This window comes from Hippocampus guttulatus, chromosome 17 (genome assembly GCF_054856545.1).
Source record: "Hippocampus guttulatus isolate MCC_2025c chromosome 17, RoL_Hgut_1.0, whole genome shotgun sequence".
Classification (NCBI taxonomy): domain Eukaryota; kingdom Metazoa; phylum Chordata; class Actinopteri; order Syngnathiformes; family Syngnathidae; genus Hippocampus; species Hippocampus guttulatus.
This window is the reverse complement of record NC_141277.1, coordinates 6489429-6509657: the sequence shown is the minus strand read 5'-3', so window position 1 is coordinate 6509657 and position 20229 is coordinate 6489429. Positions and strand designations below refer to the sequence as shown.

General features: G+C 46.9%; 1 protein-coding gene across 1 annotated transcript; it reads right to left on the bottom strand.

Annotated features, from left to right (window-relative positions):
* Positions 1 to 157: 157 nt before the first annotated feature.
* Positions 158 to 19619, bottom strand: loxhd1a (lipoxygenase homology PLAT domains 1a). Its single transcript, XM_086135614.1, has 41 exons — positions 19025 to 19619; positions 18776 to 18890; positions 16246 to 16326; positions 15358 to 15542; positions 14084 to 14182; positions 13858 to 14006; positions 13391 to 13514; positions 12906 to 13156; positions 11825 to 11960; positions 11586 to 11746; positions 11399 to 11485; positions 11149 to 11284; positions 10767 to 10921; positions 10521 to 10681; positions 9974 to 10050; positions 9341 to 9537; positions 8655 to 8847; positions 8147 to 8307; positions 7662 to 7995; positions 7443 to 7594; positions 7142 to 7275; positions 6099 to 6253; positions 5927 to 6031; positions 5654 to 5782; positions 5283 to 5450; positions 5018 to 5199; positions 4700 to 4816; positions 4461 to 4623; positions 4209 to 4363; positions 3934 to 4143; positions 3398 to 3515; positions 3120 to 3328; positions 2855 to 3040; positions 2650 to 2777; positions 2464 to 2581; positions 2159 to 2336; positions 1691 to 1876; positions 1441 to 1611; positions 1217 to 1355; positions 919 to 1074; positions 158 to 735 (listed from the first exon to the last, which is right to left on the bottom strand). Exons 1-41 carry the CDS (start codon positions 19617 to 19619, stop codon positions 255 to 257), a joined length of 7137 nt encoding a protein of 2378 aa, XP_085991740.1. The 3' UTR covers positions 158 to 254.
* Positions 19620 to 20229: the final 610 nt, after the last annotated feature.

Sequence of the window (20229 nt, the reverse complement as noted above, 5' to 3'; positions counted from 1 at the left end):
AAATTGAAATTATTTCATTGCTGATACAAAACTTGACAATCCAGCAAAGCAACTGTAAAGCTTCTGGAGACCTTCGGCTCAAACAAAAATGGCACCCCCCCCCCCCCGCCCCCCGACCAAAACAAACAAACTTTGTCACATTTCCCCATGTTTAAAAAGTACTTAACAGAAGGAAAACAATCCGACACCTGCACCATATTGATCATGTAAATGCTCAGTTGGTTGAATCAAAAAAATGGCGCCAGACTGAGTGTTCAGTATTTAGGGTAGAGGACTCTGGCTATCCGTCCGTCTGCCCTCTTGGTATCCAGCCACTTGCCGCAAAGGAAAATGGTGGTGACGCCGTTGGCCGTATTGGTGACCTCCACGCGGTCCAGCAGCCAGCTGGGATGCAGGCCCGAATTGTCGTGTTCCACTCGCACTTTCTGCAACTCGCCCATGTCCAGCATCTCCAGCACGAAGCGGTCCGTCCGATCGCGCTCGAAGAGGTTGCGGAACCTCTGCCGCAGCCGTCGCCGACCCGAATCTCCGTTGGTGCCGAAGACGGTGATGAAGACGTTGGCGTCGGTGCCCGCTCCTTTCTCATCGCCCGTGATGACGATAATCTCGTACTTGACGAGCACCAGGCCGCGGGACTTGCTGGCAAAGCTCTCGATGGCTTTGGTGCACTCAAAGGTCAAGAAGTCGTCTCTCTTCGCTGACAGCGGGACCGACGCGTCACAATGGAAGATGTACCTGACGGTGAATAGAAAAACGATTTCTTTATTATTATTTTTTAGAAGAAAATCTGTATCAAATTTGCCAATCACGGTAAGCATGCTGTTTTATTGTGTGTTTATATATCGTATTGTTGCCTTCTATAATCGTGCCAAGATTGTGGGACTGACCACCAGTGGGCTTTTTAAACGTGGCCCTTACTTGTTGCCCAGTTCTCTTTCAGTGACCACCACCTCCACCACATGCCAGTGAAGCGCCGTCTTGACTTTCTTTCCGTCTTTGGATGTGTGGCCAACGCAGATGCTGACGATGTCGCCCAGGTGCTTGGAAGTAAACTCAAAACTGTCGACGTTTCCACTAAAAAAAATAGTTTGTTCAATATCCATTCTCGTTTTCAGGTTCACGAGGAAGCTGGATTCTATCAATCTCGGCCAAGTTGAATCGGATGCAAACAGACGACTAGCTAGCAGAGTATCCGGAGTCTCATTCGAGTACCCACCGCATAAAACGCCTCTTCTTCGACGAGTTCTCCATGAAGAACTCTTTTGAGCAACCTTTCCTCCCCTCCAACACCATCCAAACGTTCTCTTTGGTTTCGGCCTCTGCCGCGTCTCCGGTGGTGACACAAATTTCGTACCCTTAGCGACAAGGTACGAAAGGTAAGTCACGACACGCGTTAAGCATAGGAGAAGAACGTGTATTTATTTATTTTTGTTTGTTTACTGGTTTTCCCGTCAAGGTCCAAGTGTTCGTTGTTGGCGCACGCCAGCTCCCTCATGATCTGTCCATCGCCGTCATTTTTGGCAAGCCAGCGATCGCAGGGGAAGCGGAAAGTCTTGTCCATGAGCTCGTCCTTCACGTCGATGCAGTCCAAATGCCATCCTGCCGCCAGACCTGCATGCGATGGGATCGGGAAGCCCGCAGGTAAAAAAAAAAAAAGGTAGATCGGAGATGTTTTCTCCGCGAGGCTAACCTGTGTTGTCGTGCCACACTCTGATTTTGGAGAGGTCACCCAAGCTCAGGATGTCTGGAAAACGGAAAGTGTCCACCTGCTTGCGCTCAAACTTGTTGGATCGGTTACACTCTTTCAACGCCAAGGTCCCCGTGTCGCCATTCTCGCCGAAAACAATGACCCAGATGTTGGCGTCTGTGCCAGCCCCTGAAGAGGACAAGAGTGCGACTCCCCAAAGGGAGAACAAGAGTCACCGGCCATTTAAAGAAGACGTTCGAATCGAAGAACGGAGAGTCGAATGCTAGCATCCTGTCTGAATGACGACAAAAGCAGAACCTGAATGGCTACAAAACGTTTCATCTGCTTTGGAGCTCAGCCAAATGGATTTCTCATCCATGTTTGCAACCATGGATGAGAAATCATCTGGCTCCAGTCTGTAGAAATCATCGACGATATCGAGCCATTGACCTCAAACTACGTAAGACGCACCTGCGACGTCACCGGTCTTGACCTGAATCACGTAGGTGGTGAGCTCTGCCATCGTCTCCTCGTCCACCACAGCAGCCATCTCACAGATCATCGTCCTTCTGGGTCCACGCGTCCTGGATAGCCACTCCTCGTAGGTGAACGCGGATACTTCCCCCGTGGTCAGGTTGCGCAGGGTCACCTGGAGAAAGTCGTTCATCGTCCGATCACAGCAGAAAACTCGGGATTGTGAACGGAGAGCAAATCCCGTTTGGACCCCGAAGTCTCCTGGCTGACGAACTTGTTTTTTGGCTGAGGGGCGGACCAACCGTATCGAGGAACCAATCGGGTCTGCTGCCTGAGCCGTCGATGCGCAGCCTCATCTTCCTGAGCGGGGCGATGTCATCGATCTCCATGTTGAAGGTGTCCTCTTGACCGCGCTCAAACCTGAAAATCGGTTCTGAAACTCGATTCTGAGGTTGCGAGTTTGGAAAAAAAGGAAACAAAGGTCTCACCTGTCCTCGTTTTTGTGCAGCAACATTTCCTCAGTGCTGCCGTTGGCACCGAACACCGTCATGAAGATCTCTGTGTCTGTTCCTGCGTTTTGGACGTCGCCCGTCACCACGGTCACCTCATAAATGACCTGCCAGAGGACAATAACTGCTTGTTAGATTTGAGATCCAAGATGCATCTGCGTGGAAGTCGGAACTTGTCACACACTTTCTGGGAGATGGAAACGGCTTCGGCATCCAGCACGTTGAAAACTCTGGCGGTCAGGCCGTCCCCGCGGTCTTTGGCCAGCCAGCATGCGCAAGCAAAAATGTATTTGACCCCTTTGGTTGGCACGGCAACGGAGAGCTCGTCGACCAGCCAGCAGCTCTCAGGAGTGGCACCGTCATGGCCGAGCTGCGGGAAGGGATGGACGGGTGTTGTGGGCTCAGTTTTAGGATTTGGGATTCGGGTGAGTGAGTTAGTGGACTCTCACCTCAACCTTTTTGATCTCCCCCACGTCTGAGCCGTGGCACTCGAAGCTCTCCAGGGATCCGGCCCGGAAGCCTTTCCTCCCATCCGGCGGATCCAGCCACAGCCGGTCCGTGCGGCTGTGATTGGCCCCGACGATAATCACGTAGGCCCTGCTGGTTGTGCCGGCGTCTCGTTCCAGCCCGGTGCACAACGTGATGTGGTACGGTATGACTGCGCAGGAAAGTTCTGCTTAAAAACCGTTTGCCGTTGGTCTTCGGCGCGAAGACTGATCTTCCTTACCGGGGAGTTCCTCTTCCTCCTCTTCCTTTTTTTTACTCTTTTTATTTATGTTGTTGTCAACGCTCTTCAAGGTTGACTTATCCTTGACATTCAGGGTCTCCCGGACGCCCTCATAGCCCTGGAAGAACAGAACAGCACTCTTTTATGGGATTGTGTGGAAGATGCCCAATGACGGCACAACCACACCACGCAGGAACACGCTAGCCAGATGAATACGTGTGGGCTGAGATGGTAGCCGAGTGGGACGCCGACGGAGATGATCTTGGTATTTTTAAATGGAGCGCATCTGTCTAAGGTTCCATATTTGAATCTCAGTTCTGGCTTTCCTATGTGGAGTTTACATGCCCCCCCCCCCCCCCCCCACACCCGTTGCTTTCATAAGACTTTTCCGGCTCCTTTCCAAAAAATACGGCGAGCTCATATTTCAAGGGTGTAACCCACCTCTTGGCCAAAATCACCTCGGACGAGCTCCACGACCACAATGGCGGACAGGCACGATTTAAGAAGGGATGGACCTTCGAGGTAAGTGGTCTAACCTTCATGTAGAAAACTCTCTGGATGCGACGGTCCTCCCTCTTCCTGGAGAGCCATCGCTCGCACAAGAAGAGGAAGACCTCCTCCGTGTCCACGTCGAGAACCTCCACCTGGTCCAGGTACCAGTCGGCGCTCATCATGCTGTTATCGTGGCGAATCTTGATCTTGAACACCTGCCCCAGGTCCACGGCCTCGATGGTGAACTTGTCCACCTGCGACCACGGCGGAAGGCTGATTGCCACCATGTTGTTTCATCGCGTCGTCGGCGTTTCCTTACAGATCCTCGCTCGAATTTGTTGCTGTTGTTCTCCGACTTGCTGAGCTTCCGCTCACCCGTGTCACCCAACTCGCCGTAGACGGTGAGGAACACGTTGGCGTCGGTGCCCGCCCCGTACACGTCGCCGGTCATCACGGACACTTTGTACGTGTGCGCTGCGGTCGAATGTGAGAGGACCGCACGAGTCGGTCAGAAGATTTTCCGTGGACAGCTTATCATCTAAAATGTGACATTGTGACGCGCTTGTCGTACTCTCCAGGGCGTCCTCCACCTCCACCTCGTTGATTTTCAGGCTGCCGTCCCGCGACAGCTTCTCGGTGATGATGTCTGAGGGCACCAGCTCCCTCACCGTCTCGCCGTCGTCCTCCGACTTGGCGAGCCAACGCTCACACGGGAAGATGACCGTCTCCGAGCCCTGCAACAAAAAATAGGTCGCTCAGCCCGGCTTGCCGAAGGGGGACTTATTGACAGTTCTCTGCGACTAGCTGCACCTTTCCCTTTCTGAGCAGACGTCGGATCTCCACTCGGTCCAGGTGCCAACCCGGGTTGACCCCGCGGTTGTCGTGACCGATGCGGAGCTTCTCGATGACCTCTCCAACGTCCTCCAGCTTCAGCGAGTGGGTGAGAGAAGCGTTATAGCGGCATACAAACATACTAACCCACTTTCCCAACATATTGGGAACAAAACTATAAGTATATGATGTTTAAAAAAAAAAAAAACAACAACTAGGTTTTGTATTTTTGATAACAAAAAAAACCTGTAAACTGCAGATCCCCACGATAGAGTGGTGACTTCGGTACTCCCGTACCTCGACAATGAACATATCCTCGGCTCCCCTCTCGAAGTACATCATCCTCTCCCTCTTGTTGACACACAGACGCTTCTGCTGCGTACACACGGCATCTCTTCCGTACAGCACCACAAAGACGTCCGCATCGGTGCCCGCTCCGAAAACGTCACTCGTGGAGATTTTGATCTCATACGGGACAACTTAGAAAGACAAAAAAAAAAAAAAAAGGATAAAAAATGTTGGAGGGAAGAACATGAAGATTGTTTAGCAGTGGCAGTCGTACATGGCGTGTAAAGTTCCGTTTGGAGAGGATTGGGAAAAAGATCCCTGGAGATGGCGCCGTCGTCCTCGCCTTTGTCCAACCAGCGTCCGCACTGGAAGCGAAGTTTCTGCCCTAGCGAAGGAGCGTCAATCTCCACCCAGTCCAGGAACCAGCCTGCCGAGCCTCCCCCTGGACATACACGGCGACCAAAACCGACAGTCATTTCTGGGGGGGAGGTCTTACCAATTCCCATCCTCTGTCCCGTCACAAACAATCCAAATCAAAACACACAAGCCTTTTCGACCAATGTTTCAAGCACCAAAGGTTTCTACGCACGGCTTTAAAGCGCCACCGGGATTGCTTTTTCTGTCATTTTGCAAGTGTGGCAGTACCGCGGTTGTCGTGTCCGATGCGTAACTTTTTGAGCGGCCCAATGTCCACCGCTTCCACGGTGAACTCGTCGACCATCCCCCGCTCAAATTTGTTCTTGTGCGTCTTGGAGGCCTTCAAGTTAATGATCCCTGGAGGTTTCAAGAGAGGCGGAAAATTCTGTAAAAGGGCATTTGGATCGTGGGAGCAGTGATGGGTTCACTCCAAGCGGTGAGATTTTTCGCATAAAAAGTACGTGCTTTGGCTCACGAAGCGTACCTAATGAAGTGGCCCACCTGTGTCATCCTTGGTACCGTACAAGGTCATAAAAACGTTGGCGTCTGTCCCAGCGTACTTCTTCTCCCCGGTTTTTATCCTCACCGTGTACGTGGTGGACATGGCTGTCGTGACAAGTGCCGTGTTTAATGTCAATATTTATTTCCTTGATTCGAATGACGGTGGTCTCGCCTTTCTGCTCCAGGCCCAGCGTGGCGTCGGAGTCACCGTCGTCATCCTCGTCGTCGCCTTTCCTCATGAAGGCTTCATCGACAGGGACCAGCTCCCTGGCCAGCTGCCCGTCGTCCTCGTCCACCGCCAACCATCGCTTGCACGGGAAGAAGTACCTGCAACACAGTAATGTGCATCTGCCAGGTTCTTTTCAAATGATTTGGACTTGAATGCATCACTATCATCATCATTCTATTCTCTTATCATAAATATATTTTCCTGAATTTAGTTGAGGCTTTGAAGACTTGACAATCGGCCCTGATACGAAAAGCGTTCGCCCAGGTCTGCTTTGAATGGGTGTAGTACCATTTGCTACCACATAGGGGTGCTGCACAACATTTGATGTGCATGTGAATGAAGCTCACGACGTCAGAAGCGGTGTTAAAAAAATATATGCATCATCTACTCATATTTGCTTTTAGAGCAGACGCTCTTTATGTATATTTGTATGTATGTGCATGTAATATTCATTTTCAAAATATTTCTAAAATAATTCTAAATTTTATATAAATAAAATAGCGTGTTTCGGTAAAGACGATGCAAAATTCTGGGAACGAAAGTTGATTTCTTTTAGTGGAGTAATAATTTTTCAAACTAATATTTGAAGAAAGAAGAGACTTAACCGATTGAAACGTTCATTAAAATAAAAAGTAAATAAAATAGATATTAAAAAAAATCAGATGCTCTATTTATTTATTTTGTTCATCCATTCAAAGTACCACAATGTGTACAAAAATACTAGTTTTTATGTTGTTCATTTCATTAAAACCATAGTTCCAGAAAAAATCATCTTAAAACAATTAAATCGTTTTTTTTTCCATTAAAACAAAGTTGAAAAAGTCTGGGGGTGGGGGGGTGTACAATGATTTATTCAAAACTATCGTTGAACGTTATTTTATTAATTTTTGTTACGGCATGCTCGCTCCCTCGAAATGTGCTCTAAGCATCCGAGCGAATATTATCCTGCCTACTACACGGCACATGATTTCTTGTGAGTGGCTTACGTGGTGTCATCCTTGTCGTCCACAATCTCCACCCTGTCCAGGAACCAGCCCGCCCCAGCCTGGCTGTTGTCATGTCGGATCCTCAGCTTCTTCAGTGCGCCCAGGTCCACGGCCGTCAAGCTGAACATGTCCTCCTTGCGTCACACACACACGCACGCACGCAGGGTTCGATTTCGGCTCAGGCCTTCCAGTGTGGAGTTCGCATGTTCTCCCCACGCCTGCGTGGATTTTCTCACGGGTACTCCAGTTTCCTCCCACATTCCACAAACATGTTAGTGTGTCACCGCGAAGGTGAGCTTACCTGGCCTCTCTCAAATTTATTGAGGTTGTTGGACTTCCTTAAGCGGCGCTCGCCCGTGTCACCGGTTTCGCCGTAGACGTTGATGTAAACTTTGGCATCGGTGCCAGCCCCCCACGGATGCCCCGTGAACACGTGCACCTCGTAAGAGTTCACTGTGGCAAACCGAGGCGTTAAGCGTGTGCCATTTCCTTTGCCTCGGCAATCTGTCGGTACATTTACCCTCGAGGTCTTCATTGTCGTCAGGCAGGAGCTCAACCACGATCTCCCCGTCCTCTTCGTCCCTGGCCAGCCAGCGGTTGCAAGGGAAGCTGAATGTCTCCACCACCTCCCGCAGCTCCTCCACCAGCTCCACCTCCTCCTCTTCATCTTTCTTCTTCTTCTTCTTATCCTTTTTCTTCTCCTTCTTGCCATCCTCCCGCTTCACCTCCACCTGCACCACGGCCGTCGTCAGGCGCTTGATGTCCACCGACTCCACGAACCAGCCGTCGCCGATACCCCTGCCGTCGTGGTAGAGCCGCAGCTTGTAGATCTTGCCCACGTCCTGAGCTTCCAGCTGGCAAAATGGAAGGCGAGCGAGCGCTTGAGGCGTTTCATTGGATTGCCAAACACAAGCGGAAGTGGCGAAAGTACTCGTGCAGATACCGTCAATTAAAGTGATCTCATGAAACATCGTGAACTAAATCGGGCCGGTCTGAGATACTGACCTTGAAGATCTCGGTGGTACCACGTTCAAAGTTGTTGGAGCGGCTCTTCAGGGGAAGAACTTCCGTTTTGCCGTCGTCACCATAAATCTGACAGAAGACGTTGGCGTTGGTTCCGCTTGTGCGCACATCCCCCGTGACCACGCTCACTTCGTAGTTGATCACTGTCCCGGGAACATATGTTGTTAGTGTGTTTGGGAGCGGGGGCTGGAACAAATTCATGGCATTTCTAATCATTTCAGTGGGGAAACATCATTTGAGATGCAACTGTTTGGAGTTCCAAGTGTGGTCGTGAAATTAATTCAAAATCACAGTCAACCTGCTGTATGATGACAAAAAAAGACGTCGTTTAACCGCGGTCGTTTTTTGGATTGTGTCATTCAGATCTTAGGGACTTAAAAGGTGGAACAAAAAAAGGACAGCGGCGATGTGAATGATGCGGGCAATTGTTAAGAATCAAACTGGTAAGTTAAGGTACGGCCGTATTAGCTGTTAAAATTTGATTATTTACGTTTCTCCATGTCCAGGATCTCGCTGGGATAGATCTCCACCTCTACTTTGCCGTCAGCCTCGTCCTTGCAGAGCCAACGGTGACTTGGGAACATGTACTGCTTGCCCTGGACCGGCACCGAGATCTGAACACTGTCCAGAAACCAGCCGGCTCGCAGGCCTTCGTTGGTGTGGCCGATGAGGAGTCTGTTGATCTGCCAAGACGTGCCAAAGATTTGAAGCAAGGTTAGAATTGTTTGGGATTTTTCATTCGTTTTTGTTTTTTATCGCATCTTACCTTATGGTTTTTCAAATTCGGTTCATTTTAATTCCTTTTTAGAGCAAGTGTTGAATTTTTCCCCCAAATGCCAATTTTAGTAGCATTTTTTAAAAATATTAGTTTTAGTATTAGTATTAGTTTTAGTTTTTAAATACAGTATAGGTTAATAAAACCTTCAACAGGTACCATAAAAAAAAGCTCTGTTAGGACTTGAAAAAAAAAGTGGTTGTGGTTATTTGATTTTGATAAAATTCTCAATGCAGTAATCGCTTGATTGCTGTTCCACTGCTATAATCATATTACCGAATATCATATATTATTTGACGAAAATTAACAAAAATCTTTTCAGTCCTATATATATTTTTTTGTTCTTCCATTTGTTTTCCTGAACCGTCATTGTGAAAACAGGTGGACTTTTCTGAGCGCACCTTTCCGATATCAAAGGTTTCTATGGTGAAGATGTCGATGCGACCAGTCTCAAAATAATTCCTCAGGTCGTTGTCCGAAACCGCCAGGGTTATCTTGCCAGTGTCGCCCCGCTCGCCGTAAAGCTTGACAAACACCCGAGAGTCGGAGCTGGCCCCGTTGACGCTGCCTGTCTTGATGGCAATGTGGTAGCTGACATCTACAAGGGGAGGTGGAAGGAATTGCGAAGAACCTCGAGTAATTGATGCCCCCTAAAAATATTTATAATTGCTAACGCAGGTTCAAAATATACGTAGAATACAAACTCACCGCAAAAAATACAATAAAAATAAACAGCTTACAGATGATGTAACTCTCCCCGCTAACGATCCAGGTCAAACTTGGCTTCTCCCCATCATGCAAAGCTTGTCTCTTAGTCAAGAGGTATCACTTCAACATACTTTTGGACATCATTGTACTCATTTTCTGTTAGCTTTGGAGACATCTACCGATTGAGGACGGTTCAGAACCAGCGCAAAAGGAATACGTAATGGTTTCAATGAATACCTATTTCCCACAGGAAAAAAAAAGAAGCACAAATAGGTAATGTGTCGTAAATATTGAACGGCAAATATGCCTGGGATTACTGTACCCACTAAAGAGACGCAGGCCTTCTCCAGCTGGAACCAATTCACGGACGATCTGCCCGTCGTCTTCGTTGCGGTCCAACCACCTGATTGGAGACACATTCGTGTTGGCCCGAGGGGGTTTTCAATCTTACAAATCCATCTCTTAAATGAGAATGTGATCAATCCCAATCACAGAATACCAGACGGGACACTTTCCAGATATAACGCGGCACTGGGCTCCGAGTACTGAAAGAAACAGCTGTCCGACCGCCGTACATTTAGTCCTTATTTGGAAAGCAAAACCCATCCATCAACCGCCTAACGACTTAATGGCATGCAACTGGAGAGCTGTCTAACCCCGTGCAGGCCCAATTTACTGCTCTTATCGGGTCCTTTGGATCTTTTGTTTGGAAGCGCAGGAGGTCAGGAGGCTTAGATGCGTTAAGAGAACAAGAGAATTAGTACCAATGACATGGCACTAATGCCTTTTTGGATCTTGCGTTTTGCACTGAGGCACAATCATGCCGGGAATTCTCAAATTGGAAGCATCTTTGTTGAAAAAAGTTCGCCTTGCCTGTAACATGGGAACTCGATGGCGACTGACTCTGGCTGGCCTTCCTCCCTCACCGTGACCTTATCGAGAAACCAACCGCAGCCTCCGCCTCGGCCATCGTGTCCGACTCGCACCCGGTGGATGCGGCCCAGGGACACGGCTTCGATGAGAAACTCGTCGTGCTGAAGGAAAATACGGAGAGTAAAAAAAAAAATAATAATAAAGCGCCAACATGAAGCGAACGTCACGAGCGTCGGCCAGACGTACGTTGCCCTTTTCGAATTTGTTGACATTGTTTTTGCTCATGATCATGAGTCTCTCGCCGGTGTCGCCCAGGTCGCCGATGACGTTGAGGAAGACGCTGGCATCGGTGCCGCCGCCGCTGATGTTGCCCGTGCAGATGGTAATGCGATACTTTGTCACTAAAGCACAAAACCAAAAAACAACAGCTTCATGATTTAAAAAAAAGAAAAAAGAAATTGCTACGCTGAATCTTTTGCAGCTGACTTTGGCTGAGGTCTGTGTGGCAGATATGCTAACCACTACAGCTACCGCTTCCCCCAACAGAATCAATTGGTGGGGTCCACCTTGAATGAAATGTGAACTTGAAACCTGCCAGTTCACAGAGTTGTATGAACTCGTTTCGCACATGGTAGCGGCTCCCCGCAAAGCGCTCCGGTCGCCGGCATCTCTCGTACGATCTCGTTGTCGTCTTCGTTGACGTCGAGCCAACGGCCGCATTCGAACTTGTATTTCTCCATTGTCAGGGTCTTCAGTAAAGTAATCTGCAAAAAAAAAAAAAATTTTAAATCACAGGCCGCAAAAACAAAATTTTGTGATGGGCCAAATCTGGCTACCGGGTCTTGACTTAATCGCACCAAAAACTGAAAAGCCCTCACCCGCCCTAAGTGCCAGCCGGCAAACGGATGCCTCTTCTCGTGCCAGATGCGCAGTTTTAGGAGTCGTCCAATGTCAGGCAGTTCAATCTGAAAGGATTCAAAAAAATAATAATGGAAACCCTTAGACAAAATATGAAAGTCATTTTAGCAGTCGATGGTTTAGTGGTCAAAATAATCCGAGGATTACCATGAATTTATCAAGACGACCCTGTTCAAAACTATCCGAATTATTTTCCAGCTTGATCTCATCCGATTTGCCGCTCTCGCCGTAGATCTGAAGAAAAACCTGGGCGTCGGTACCCGCGCCCTTCAGGTCCGAGGTCCAGATCCACAAGGACCACGGGTACTCTGTAGCGCAAACCCGGTAAGTAAATGAATTTTAAGAATTGAGTCACGGGTCGTGTCTATTAGCCTGATGGACTTCACTCTTCTGCTTCCTCTGGCGGAGAGAAACCATCTCGTAGAGCTCTCTCTCGACGAGTCCATCGCCCTCGTCCTCGTCCAGCCACATCCCGCACGGAAATGTCTGCTCCACCCCCGTGAATGGACAGTAGATGACCACCTAGATGAGAAATAGCCAGTTGGCGAAAGAGGTGAGCAATGTATGGCTCGCGGGTCACAGATGGCTCCGTTTAAAAAATAAAAAATAAAAAATCAATTCATCGCATCAAATAAAAAGGTAAAATTGCATTTTATGGTATTGGTATTGGAAGGTTTGTTTATTGGAAATAACAATATAAAAATATGAATACATTTACATTTATTTATTTTGTTAAATAAGTGGTTGATGTAAATAATACTAGAAAAAAATAGAGAATTTATTCATTTATTTTTGTAAATAAAAATAGTACATTGCAATAAACATTCTTAATTATTAAAAAAATCATTATTCCATTTATTCATTGTACAAAATAAAAATTTTAAAATATTTGTTTAAAAAAACTGTTTTCAGCATTGTGTGTCAAAGTATTTCACTTGTAACTATTAGAACCTTTCAGTCGTATGTGTGAGAGAATATGAATGTTTTCTGGGTATTATATTTGTGTGTGTGTGTGAGAGCCTTTTAGTCGTGGATGTGAGCAGAAAAGAAGTTCAGTGACATAGGAAAGCATTTTAGTTGTGGTCATGTGAAAGGGGAACGAAATCAGTAACATGCGAGAGCATTTAACATGAGTGAATGCATTTCTGTAGTGTTTGTGAGCGCAATTCAGTCGCCTGTGAATGACCAGCCATATGTGTGAGAGCCTTTCACTTGACAGAAAAAGTGTTTCCGTAGTGCATGAGAGAGGAACTGATGGTGCGTGTGTGAGAGCATTTCAGTAGTGAGCGTTGGAGCATTTTCACTTTAAGCATTTCACCAGTGTGTGAGTGTTTGAGTAGTTTGACATTGTTTCAGTAGTGTACGAGTGCAAAAAAAACCAACCTCCCGCAGTAGTGTGTCAAACTCTTTTCGTAGCATTTGTGAGTGAATTCTGATTCAATCGTGCTAGTGAGAGACACATCGTACCTTCTCGCAGTACCAGCCGGCGCCCACGGCCCCGTTGTCGTGCCCGATGGTGACCCTGCTGAGGGGGCTGATCAGCTCGCAGATCTCCACATTGAAGATATCGGTGAGGCCGCGCTCGAAGGCGCCGCCCTCCAGAAAGATTTTACCGCTGTTCTTTAAGCCCTTGGAGCCGTGCATGACCATGTGAATTTTGGAGTTGGTGCCCGCGCCGCGCACGTCCCCGGTCATCACTTGAACGTTGTACACGATTCCTGACGGCCAGAAATGTGTTGAGATATGCATCGAATCGTATTTTACCAGAGAGACTTCTATGCTGTAGGTTTTCTTTTTCTTCTTCATGACATTTTTTTGACTGGTGCAACTCCGGAGTGATTTATTGTCCGAAAAATGCGAAAAATGTATATAAAGGATTCTTGATTACGTTCAGGTGAAAAAACTGAGCCATACTTTGCTTTCTTGGGTGTGAGGCCGCGTGGTACGCTCACCCATCGGCTGCAGTGAGCCAACCAGCACGTCTCTCTGGATTTTGCCATCGTCTTCATCCATAGCAAACCAGCGATTGATGGGGAACTCGTACACTTCCTTATTCCCAATGTCATCTATAGCAACCTGAACAGACAAATCGGAACGAATGGCAACACGAGTTTAAAGCGAAGACGCCGGTCCATGATGAGCAGAACTGCAGGGATTGCGGCTGTGCTAACTTTGGGGGGGGGGGACACCTCAGGACACCTCTTGTGTTGCGTTAGTGTTAGCACTGAGCTAAATTTAGCCTGGGCATTTACGGAATTTCTTTGCCGCATGATGCACGTTCGTGTGAATTTTATTTCTTTGTAATCTTTGTTTCGGGTTCATAGTTTGCGGTGTATTCATAGTTAGGCAGGGTGATCGATTATTTCTGGTTTTTCATAATTCTCGTCAGGGCGTGGAACAGAATAGCAGTACCACGTGCCTTATTTAGGAACCATCCAGCGGATGAACCTCTGTTGTTGTGGCCGATGGTGATTTTCCTCAACCTGCCCAGGTTTGGGGCTTCGATGGTGAACTTGTCCTCAGAGCCGCGTTCAAAGTTGTTCTTGTCGCTGTCCAGCCGCCGCTCACCTTCAACGAGCCGTAAAAGGAGGTGTTGAGAGAGAAAAAACGTAAACGTGAGAGAGTCAAGCAAACGTTTCCCCCACCTGTGTCGCCGTGCTCTCCAAAGATGTTGAGGAAGACGTCAGCGTCAGTTCCGCTTCCCTTCATGTCGGCAGTGAACACGCTCACTGTGTATTTGTTTACTGTAATGATCAATCGTATGCAATTCAGAACACAAAATCCATGCATAGGTCACCGTGAAAACTATTTTTCCCCCCTCAATTCATCATTGCTTATCTGTGTAGTAAACCAAGATCAAATTTGGGAGTATTCAGACAAAAAAAATGCCAGACTTCCTGTCAATAACGAAAGCTAATTCATTTATGGTTTCTGGTCTGTTTCATGAGTATGATTTTCTCTCCAGCGTCCAGACGCCTATTAATTTGCCTGCTTTTTTGCCTTTCAAAATTGGACCTGCTTAGTTTTAACGGGGTTCCAGCCAGTCTGTGAATAGTGTACTCAATCACCCAAGCACTTAATTCTGATTCCATGCTAATCTTAGGTTAGCTTAGCTAATCGTATGACTTCTCCAACCTTCCTCGTCATCAAGAGAACAATACTTGTCAGAAGTTGGCTTACTCTCGGCCATGAAAGCGATGAATACCGACTTAAGAGTGACTTTGCAACTTGAATAGTCGCACAAGTAGCCGGACAAAGTTCGTTGCTAGCTAATAGTGTGTCATAAGTCGATAGCTCACATCCGTGATGTATGAAGATAACGTGCGCTTGTCTAGCCCCGTGAAACCTTTTCAGACCGTGTGTGCAGTTCAACTATCAGAGAAACTTTAAAGTCAAAAGTAATTCTCCGTTTTGCTATTCAAGGTGTTTTGATGAGGCGTAAAAAGCTAACTTTGACTCGCAAACTGCAATGTGAAGCCACATATTTCGAGCCTTTATGTAGCTAAGTTAAACCAACTTTGGCGGCTGAATTCAAAATGTGGTGTTGTGGCCCAAATAACGCTCAGGTTTTGATTGACATTTTTGAAGAGTTCATTTAATTAGATTCATTTATTTTGTAGTTTTTAGCGCAGCCGTGTACAACCATGTCTACAGAAGTCAAAGAGAAAACACTCGGCAGGGGTTACGTTATGTAACGCAGCGTAGATTACCTTTCGGATGTGTGGTTTCCTGGCTAAGCTTACTATGAGCCTCTTACTAGGTTAAAAATTCATAACAGCGGCTGCGTTAAAGCCAATTGCGGTATCCAAGCACCTGATTGACTGGAGCACTGCGGCATCGGCTCACATAGCAACAGAGGACTACGCGCTAATGAAATTCGATGACCGGAATGTACATTGTGCGTGTATTTTGGCCTCACATTTGGGTACGTCCATCTGGTTGAGGCTACCCAGCAGGTCCCTGACAAAAAGGTTGTCGCCTTCCTCGCGGCTCAGCCAGTTGTTGCAGGCAAAGTAGAAGCGCAGGTGCGGCCGGCTCATGTCGGTCACCACCACCCTGTCCAAAAACCAACCGGCATTCATGCCCGTGTTGTCGTGCTCGATCCTGCACAGTGAAGTCGACAGTGAAGTGAAGTTAACTTTCAATTATTATTTGTTTGTTTTTGTATTTTTAAACTCGCATATGTGAATCTAAATCTGTTGTCGAATAATCATATTTGGATGACTCAGATTATCAATCTGTTATACGCGCTCCTCTATTTTTGCTTAAGAGTTAGCAGAGCTAGCATGGATTTTTTCAAAGTGCATTTTCTGCAACCTTGAACCATATTTTTCTCCATTTTTGAAATGTTATCAATAAAATTATAGACACGATTGATGAAGGGACCAATTTCTACACTGCCCCATACGCTGCCCTACGCTACGCTAAAAGATGCAAACACCCGAAAGCAGATTGCGCTTAACCTTCCCACTGCAGGATCAAATCCAGCGAAGTGCTGCACAGCTGGAAAATAAGTGCAACCTCGCCCCTACTAAGCTGCCGTTATCCTGCGTATTTCTGCCTTTTCAAAACCCTCCAGCGACAAGCAACTTTAATCCCCAGTAAGAAACAAAACACACACAAAAAAAAAAATTGCTTTGAGTATGATGAGAAAAGAACACAAGTCAGGAGTTTCTAGTCACTCGCGCTGAAAATTGCCAATGTTGACATGTTGCTTAATTATTTATAGGCCTGTACAACTCTAGAAAAAGAAAAGAAAAAATTTGAGACTCTACATTTAGGTCGTTTGGCTGAACTTGCACTTTACCTTAGCTTCTTGAGGGCACCTACGTTGTGCGTTTTGATGCGGAAAACATCTGTCTTATTCTTTTCAAAGGCAGTGCGGCTTCTGCAGAGAAGGAGAGTTAGCATTGTGGCAAACATAATAATGAAACGACCCGCTAAATAAGAAATTATTCACAATCCGATTTTTTTTTTCAGGCTGCACCCACGTTTTTAAGCTCATCCAGTGGAACCCCCAAAGACACAAGAAAAACAATCAAAATACCCAAAGTGCTCCATTTGATGCGCGTAACTGTATCTTCTTTTGTCATAAGTTTGTTCAAGACTGCTTCTTTCAGAATAAGTGTCGCCCCAAAAAGCCAAACAAGAGGCTAACACATGCCAGTCCTTTGATGCTCATAGGTTTTTGCAAAATCAGCTTACGTCTGGCGTTTCGAACTTCACACCTTTTGCATTGCTTTTGGTTGACTGCCGAGCAGCTACGTTCAACTTCAGAGGTTCCATTGTCTCTGAGCCCGAATCTCCAACATGCAACCCACCAGCCATGCCAAGGGCTTGTATAATTAAAGCGCACCGAGTCATATACTGAAGAAATGCAAAAGGCTGTCCGACACACATGAATGGCTGCCCTAGATCCGCCATCTGTTGTGAGGGAGAGGGCGGGGGGTGGCACAGTGATTACGCAAACAAAAGCGAAACCCAATGCAAACTTTGCAATTCATGCAACTTGCGAGTTCCAATGAATTTCCAAAGAGTTGCACACCGGCCCCCACGACCATATCGTGTTGTTAGTCACACAATACAGCCGCGACCTGATATAAGTACTGGCATATATGGGAGTAAGGTGAAACTCTTGGTTTGCGCTCGCCGTGTATGCTATTTCATCAGATGCAGTCACACAGCATAGACACGGTGAATACACGGGGGCGCGCACACGCCCCGACTCGAGGTGTGGCTGACATGGTCCCGCACGGGCCGACAATAAAGTCAGGATGTCCTATTGCGCAGCCAGGTAACCCGATCGTTCAATCAATGTGCGACTGCCTGGCGGTCATTTGATCGTCTGCAGGGCGGGGGAAAAAAAAAGAAAATCAAATTTGACATCGTGGTCTTCTTCCGTTCGCTTCGGAATGGAGAAGAAGACCTGCCATGTCACGTAGTTCCGCCTTACTCCAAATACTGTATAGAAGAGAGCATCCTGTCGCTATGGCGACCAAACCAGTCTCAATCCGAAGACGCGGCTTGGACGGCAATTTAACCCTTTATTGGGGCAAGGAGACAAATTTAGTAGCTTCCCCAATCTTTTTTTTTTTTTTGCCCCACGGACCGGTTTAATGTCAGACAATATCAGAGAACAGCCTTTAAGTTTTATCTACTTTTTGTTCTTCTATTTCTCTCTTTAATAATTTTCCTGCTGCATATCGGGAATTTCTCCCTTGTGAGACAAATGAAAGTTTCTTGTCTTATCTTATCGCCGCATATTATGCAGAGTGTGCTTGGTGCGTGGCAATCTCCCCTTGCGATAAATCTGTATTTTAATAAGTTTGACTCCCGATACTGTCGATTAAATGTTGCCTTCTTTTTCTTGAAAGTCGTAGGCTCCTCTTCTATCTCCTGGCTGGGCCTTTTTTCTTCCCAAAGAAACTTTCCAAAGACGATTGTGTGTTTTTTTCGCATTTTGCTAGCTCCTGGGTTTCTTTACCGGTAACCTATCACGTGACCGAAAAGCGCGCCTTGACTGCGTCACGAGTGACAAGTTACAGGCGGATATAACAACAAATCCGGTAACCTTTCAAAATAAAACATCTTTCAGATTCCGAAATGAATAAAACGGAAGTAATGTATTTATTCTTTCTGTGCGGCCCGGTACCAAATGACCCACGGACCAGTACCAGTCCCCGGACCGGGGGTCTGGGGACCACTGGCTTAGACCATAACTCAAGTGTTAAGAGTTCTGTGATGTCAAATTTGCCACCCTGCTTCGCTGGTACTAAATGACTGTACGCATCTGTCTCGTATACAAGGATCGTATTCTGGTAGCAATCAGGCAAAATCTCTCGGGTACTGCCTTTGAGGGCTGAATATTCAAAACGAGGGGGATTTTTTGCTCCATTATAGACAAATGCATTGTCTGAAGTTGAATTTGAAAGAATTGAAATGCGTGCCCGATAAAGGGTTAAAAAATGTGGCAATGATACTCAATTAAAAAGGAATGCAATCTCATACAGTGCTGCACAGTACAAGCCAACACCAGGAACAGAATCTTCAACCTTCAAAGTACCTCTTTTCTGTGCTGCAAAGACCAGAAGGGGAATAGAAAAGATTCATTAGTTACTTTGCATGATTAAAGACCGCAAGTTGGACCCTTGGAACCCAAACAATTCGGCTAAACCCTGACCCCCCCCCCCCCCCCCAAAAAAAATATCCTAAAACTAGTACTCACTCCCTAACCTTAGTTCGACTTCCGAGGGTCCACACAAATTCTGAAGTACAAATAAGGAGACCGTTCTTGTATATGCATTGAGAGTCCAAAATCGAAACAATTTACTGCCTACTTGCTGGCCAGATGAACTTTGGGGGTGACACCAAACTCTCCGAAAAGTGTAACGAACACATTGGCATCAGTCCCGGCTCCCTTGACATCACCGGTGACGGCGACCACCTCGTAGACTAGAACCAGAGGAAGAGAATTTAGTTTTCCAACTGGACCTCCCCTTTTGTCCCCAGATATTTTTGTTTTCCTTGACCTTTGAGACTATTTGGGATTAAGCTCGATTTAATAAATGCTACTTGACTTGACTCACCTTTCTTCTTATAGTAGACGTCCTCATAGCCGTCGGATGAGTCTGTGTGGTAGTTCAGCAGCTCGCTCTGATAGATTGCCGCGTAGTCCACATGCTTGTTTTTGGACTTCTTCACTTTTTTCTTTTTATCCTCGTCATTTTTGCCCGATCCCTTCTTGGCTTTCTTCTTTTTTTTGGCGTCGTCGTCCTCCTCCTCCTCCGCAGGTTCACCTCCCTCATCGTGGGATCCTTTCTTCTTCTTCTTGCCGTCTTTGCTCTTGGTCTTCTTCTCAGCGTCCGTTTCGTCTGGGTTCTCCGTGGAGGGTTTTTTCTTTTTCTTCTTCTTCTCCTCCTTCGTCACCTCGCTTGCGTCTTCTTTGGCGGTTGGGTCGTTGTTGTTCTGCTCACCTTCCTCCTTCTCAATCTCGATTTTTTTCTTCTTTTTGTCTTTTTCCCCTTTCTCGCCCCTGTTGTCGGAACGCTCGGAACTCTTGTCCTTCTTGCGAGTTTTCTCACCTTTGCCGCTCCTCTTCTTCAACTCGGGCGCTTCCTCCACTTCCTCATCCACCTCTTCGCTTTCTTCTAATAATCTCAAATGTTTCTGTTTGGATGGCATCTTTTCCTTTGCGCTCTTAACTCATTCACTCCCAAAGACGTTTTTAAACGTCTTTTCAGACTTGGTCCAGAATTGGCTGGTACTGAAGTTAAGAGTGAGCCAAGGTTTCGACGGAGCCGGGGCAAATCATTTTGAACCCTTGACTGCTGGGAGGTTCTGCTTCTGAGTCCTTCGGAGCAGCCTGGACAAAGCAACGACAAACTTTAGGCATCACTCATGAAAAATTAGCCGCCTTGGCACATGACCGTCGGGGAGAAAGCCGTGTGAAAAAGGAGCCTTGCACAGAGATAACTTATCCTCACATTCCATTATTCATGGCGTCAGGATCGCTTTACGGGACAGGGGTGTCTCGCTTTTACCTGCGCTTACGCACCCACCGTACATGAACACTGAACATGAACTGCGGGGAGCTTTCCTTTCTAAATAGACGGAAATCAACAGTCAGTCTCCCTTGCTCGGGCGCTCACACGTCCCCGGAAGTAATTTTCAAAGACGATATAGTTTGAGATTCCTATCCTTCCATCACTTTGGTCAAGAAGCAGGGCATACTGGTTGCCATTCAACTGTAGGACACAAAATAGACCCCACAAAAATCATTTACATTCACCCC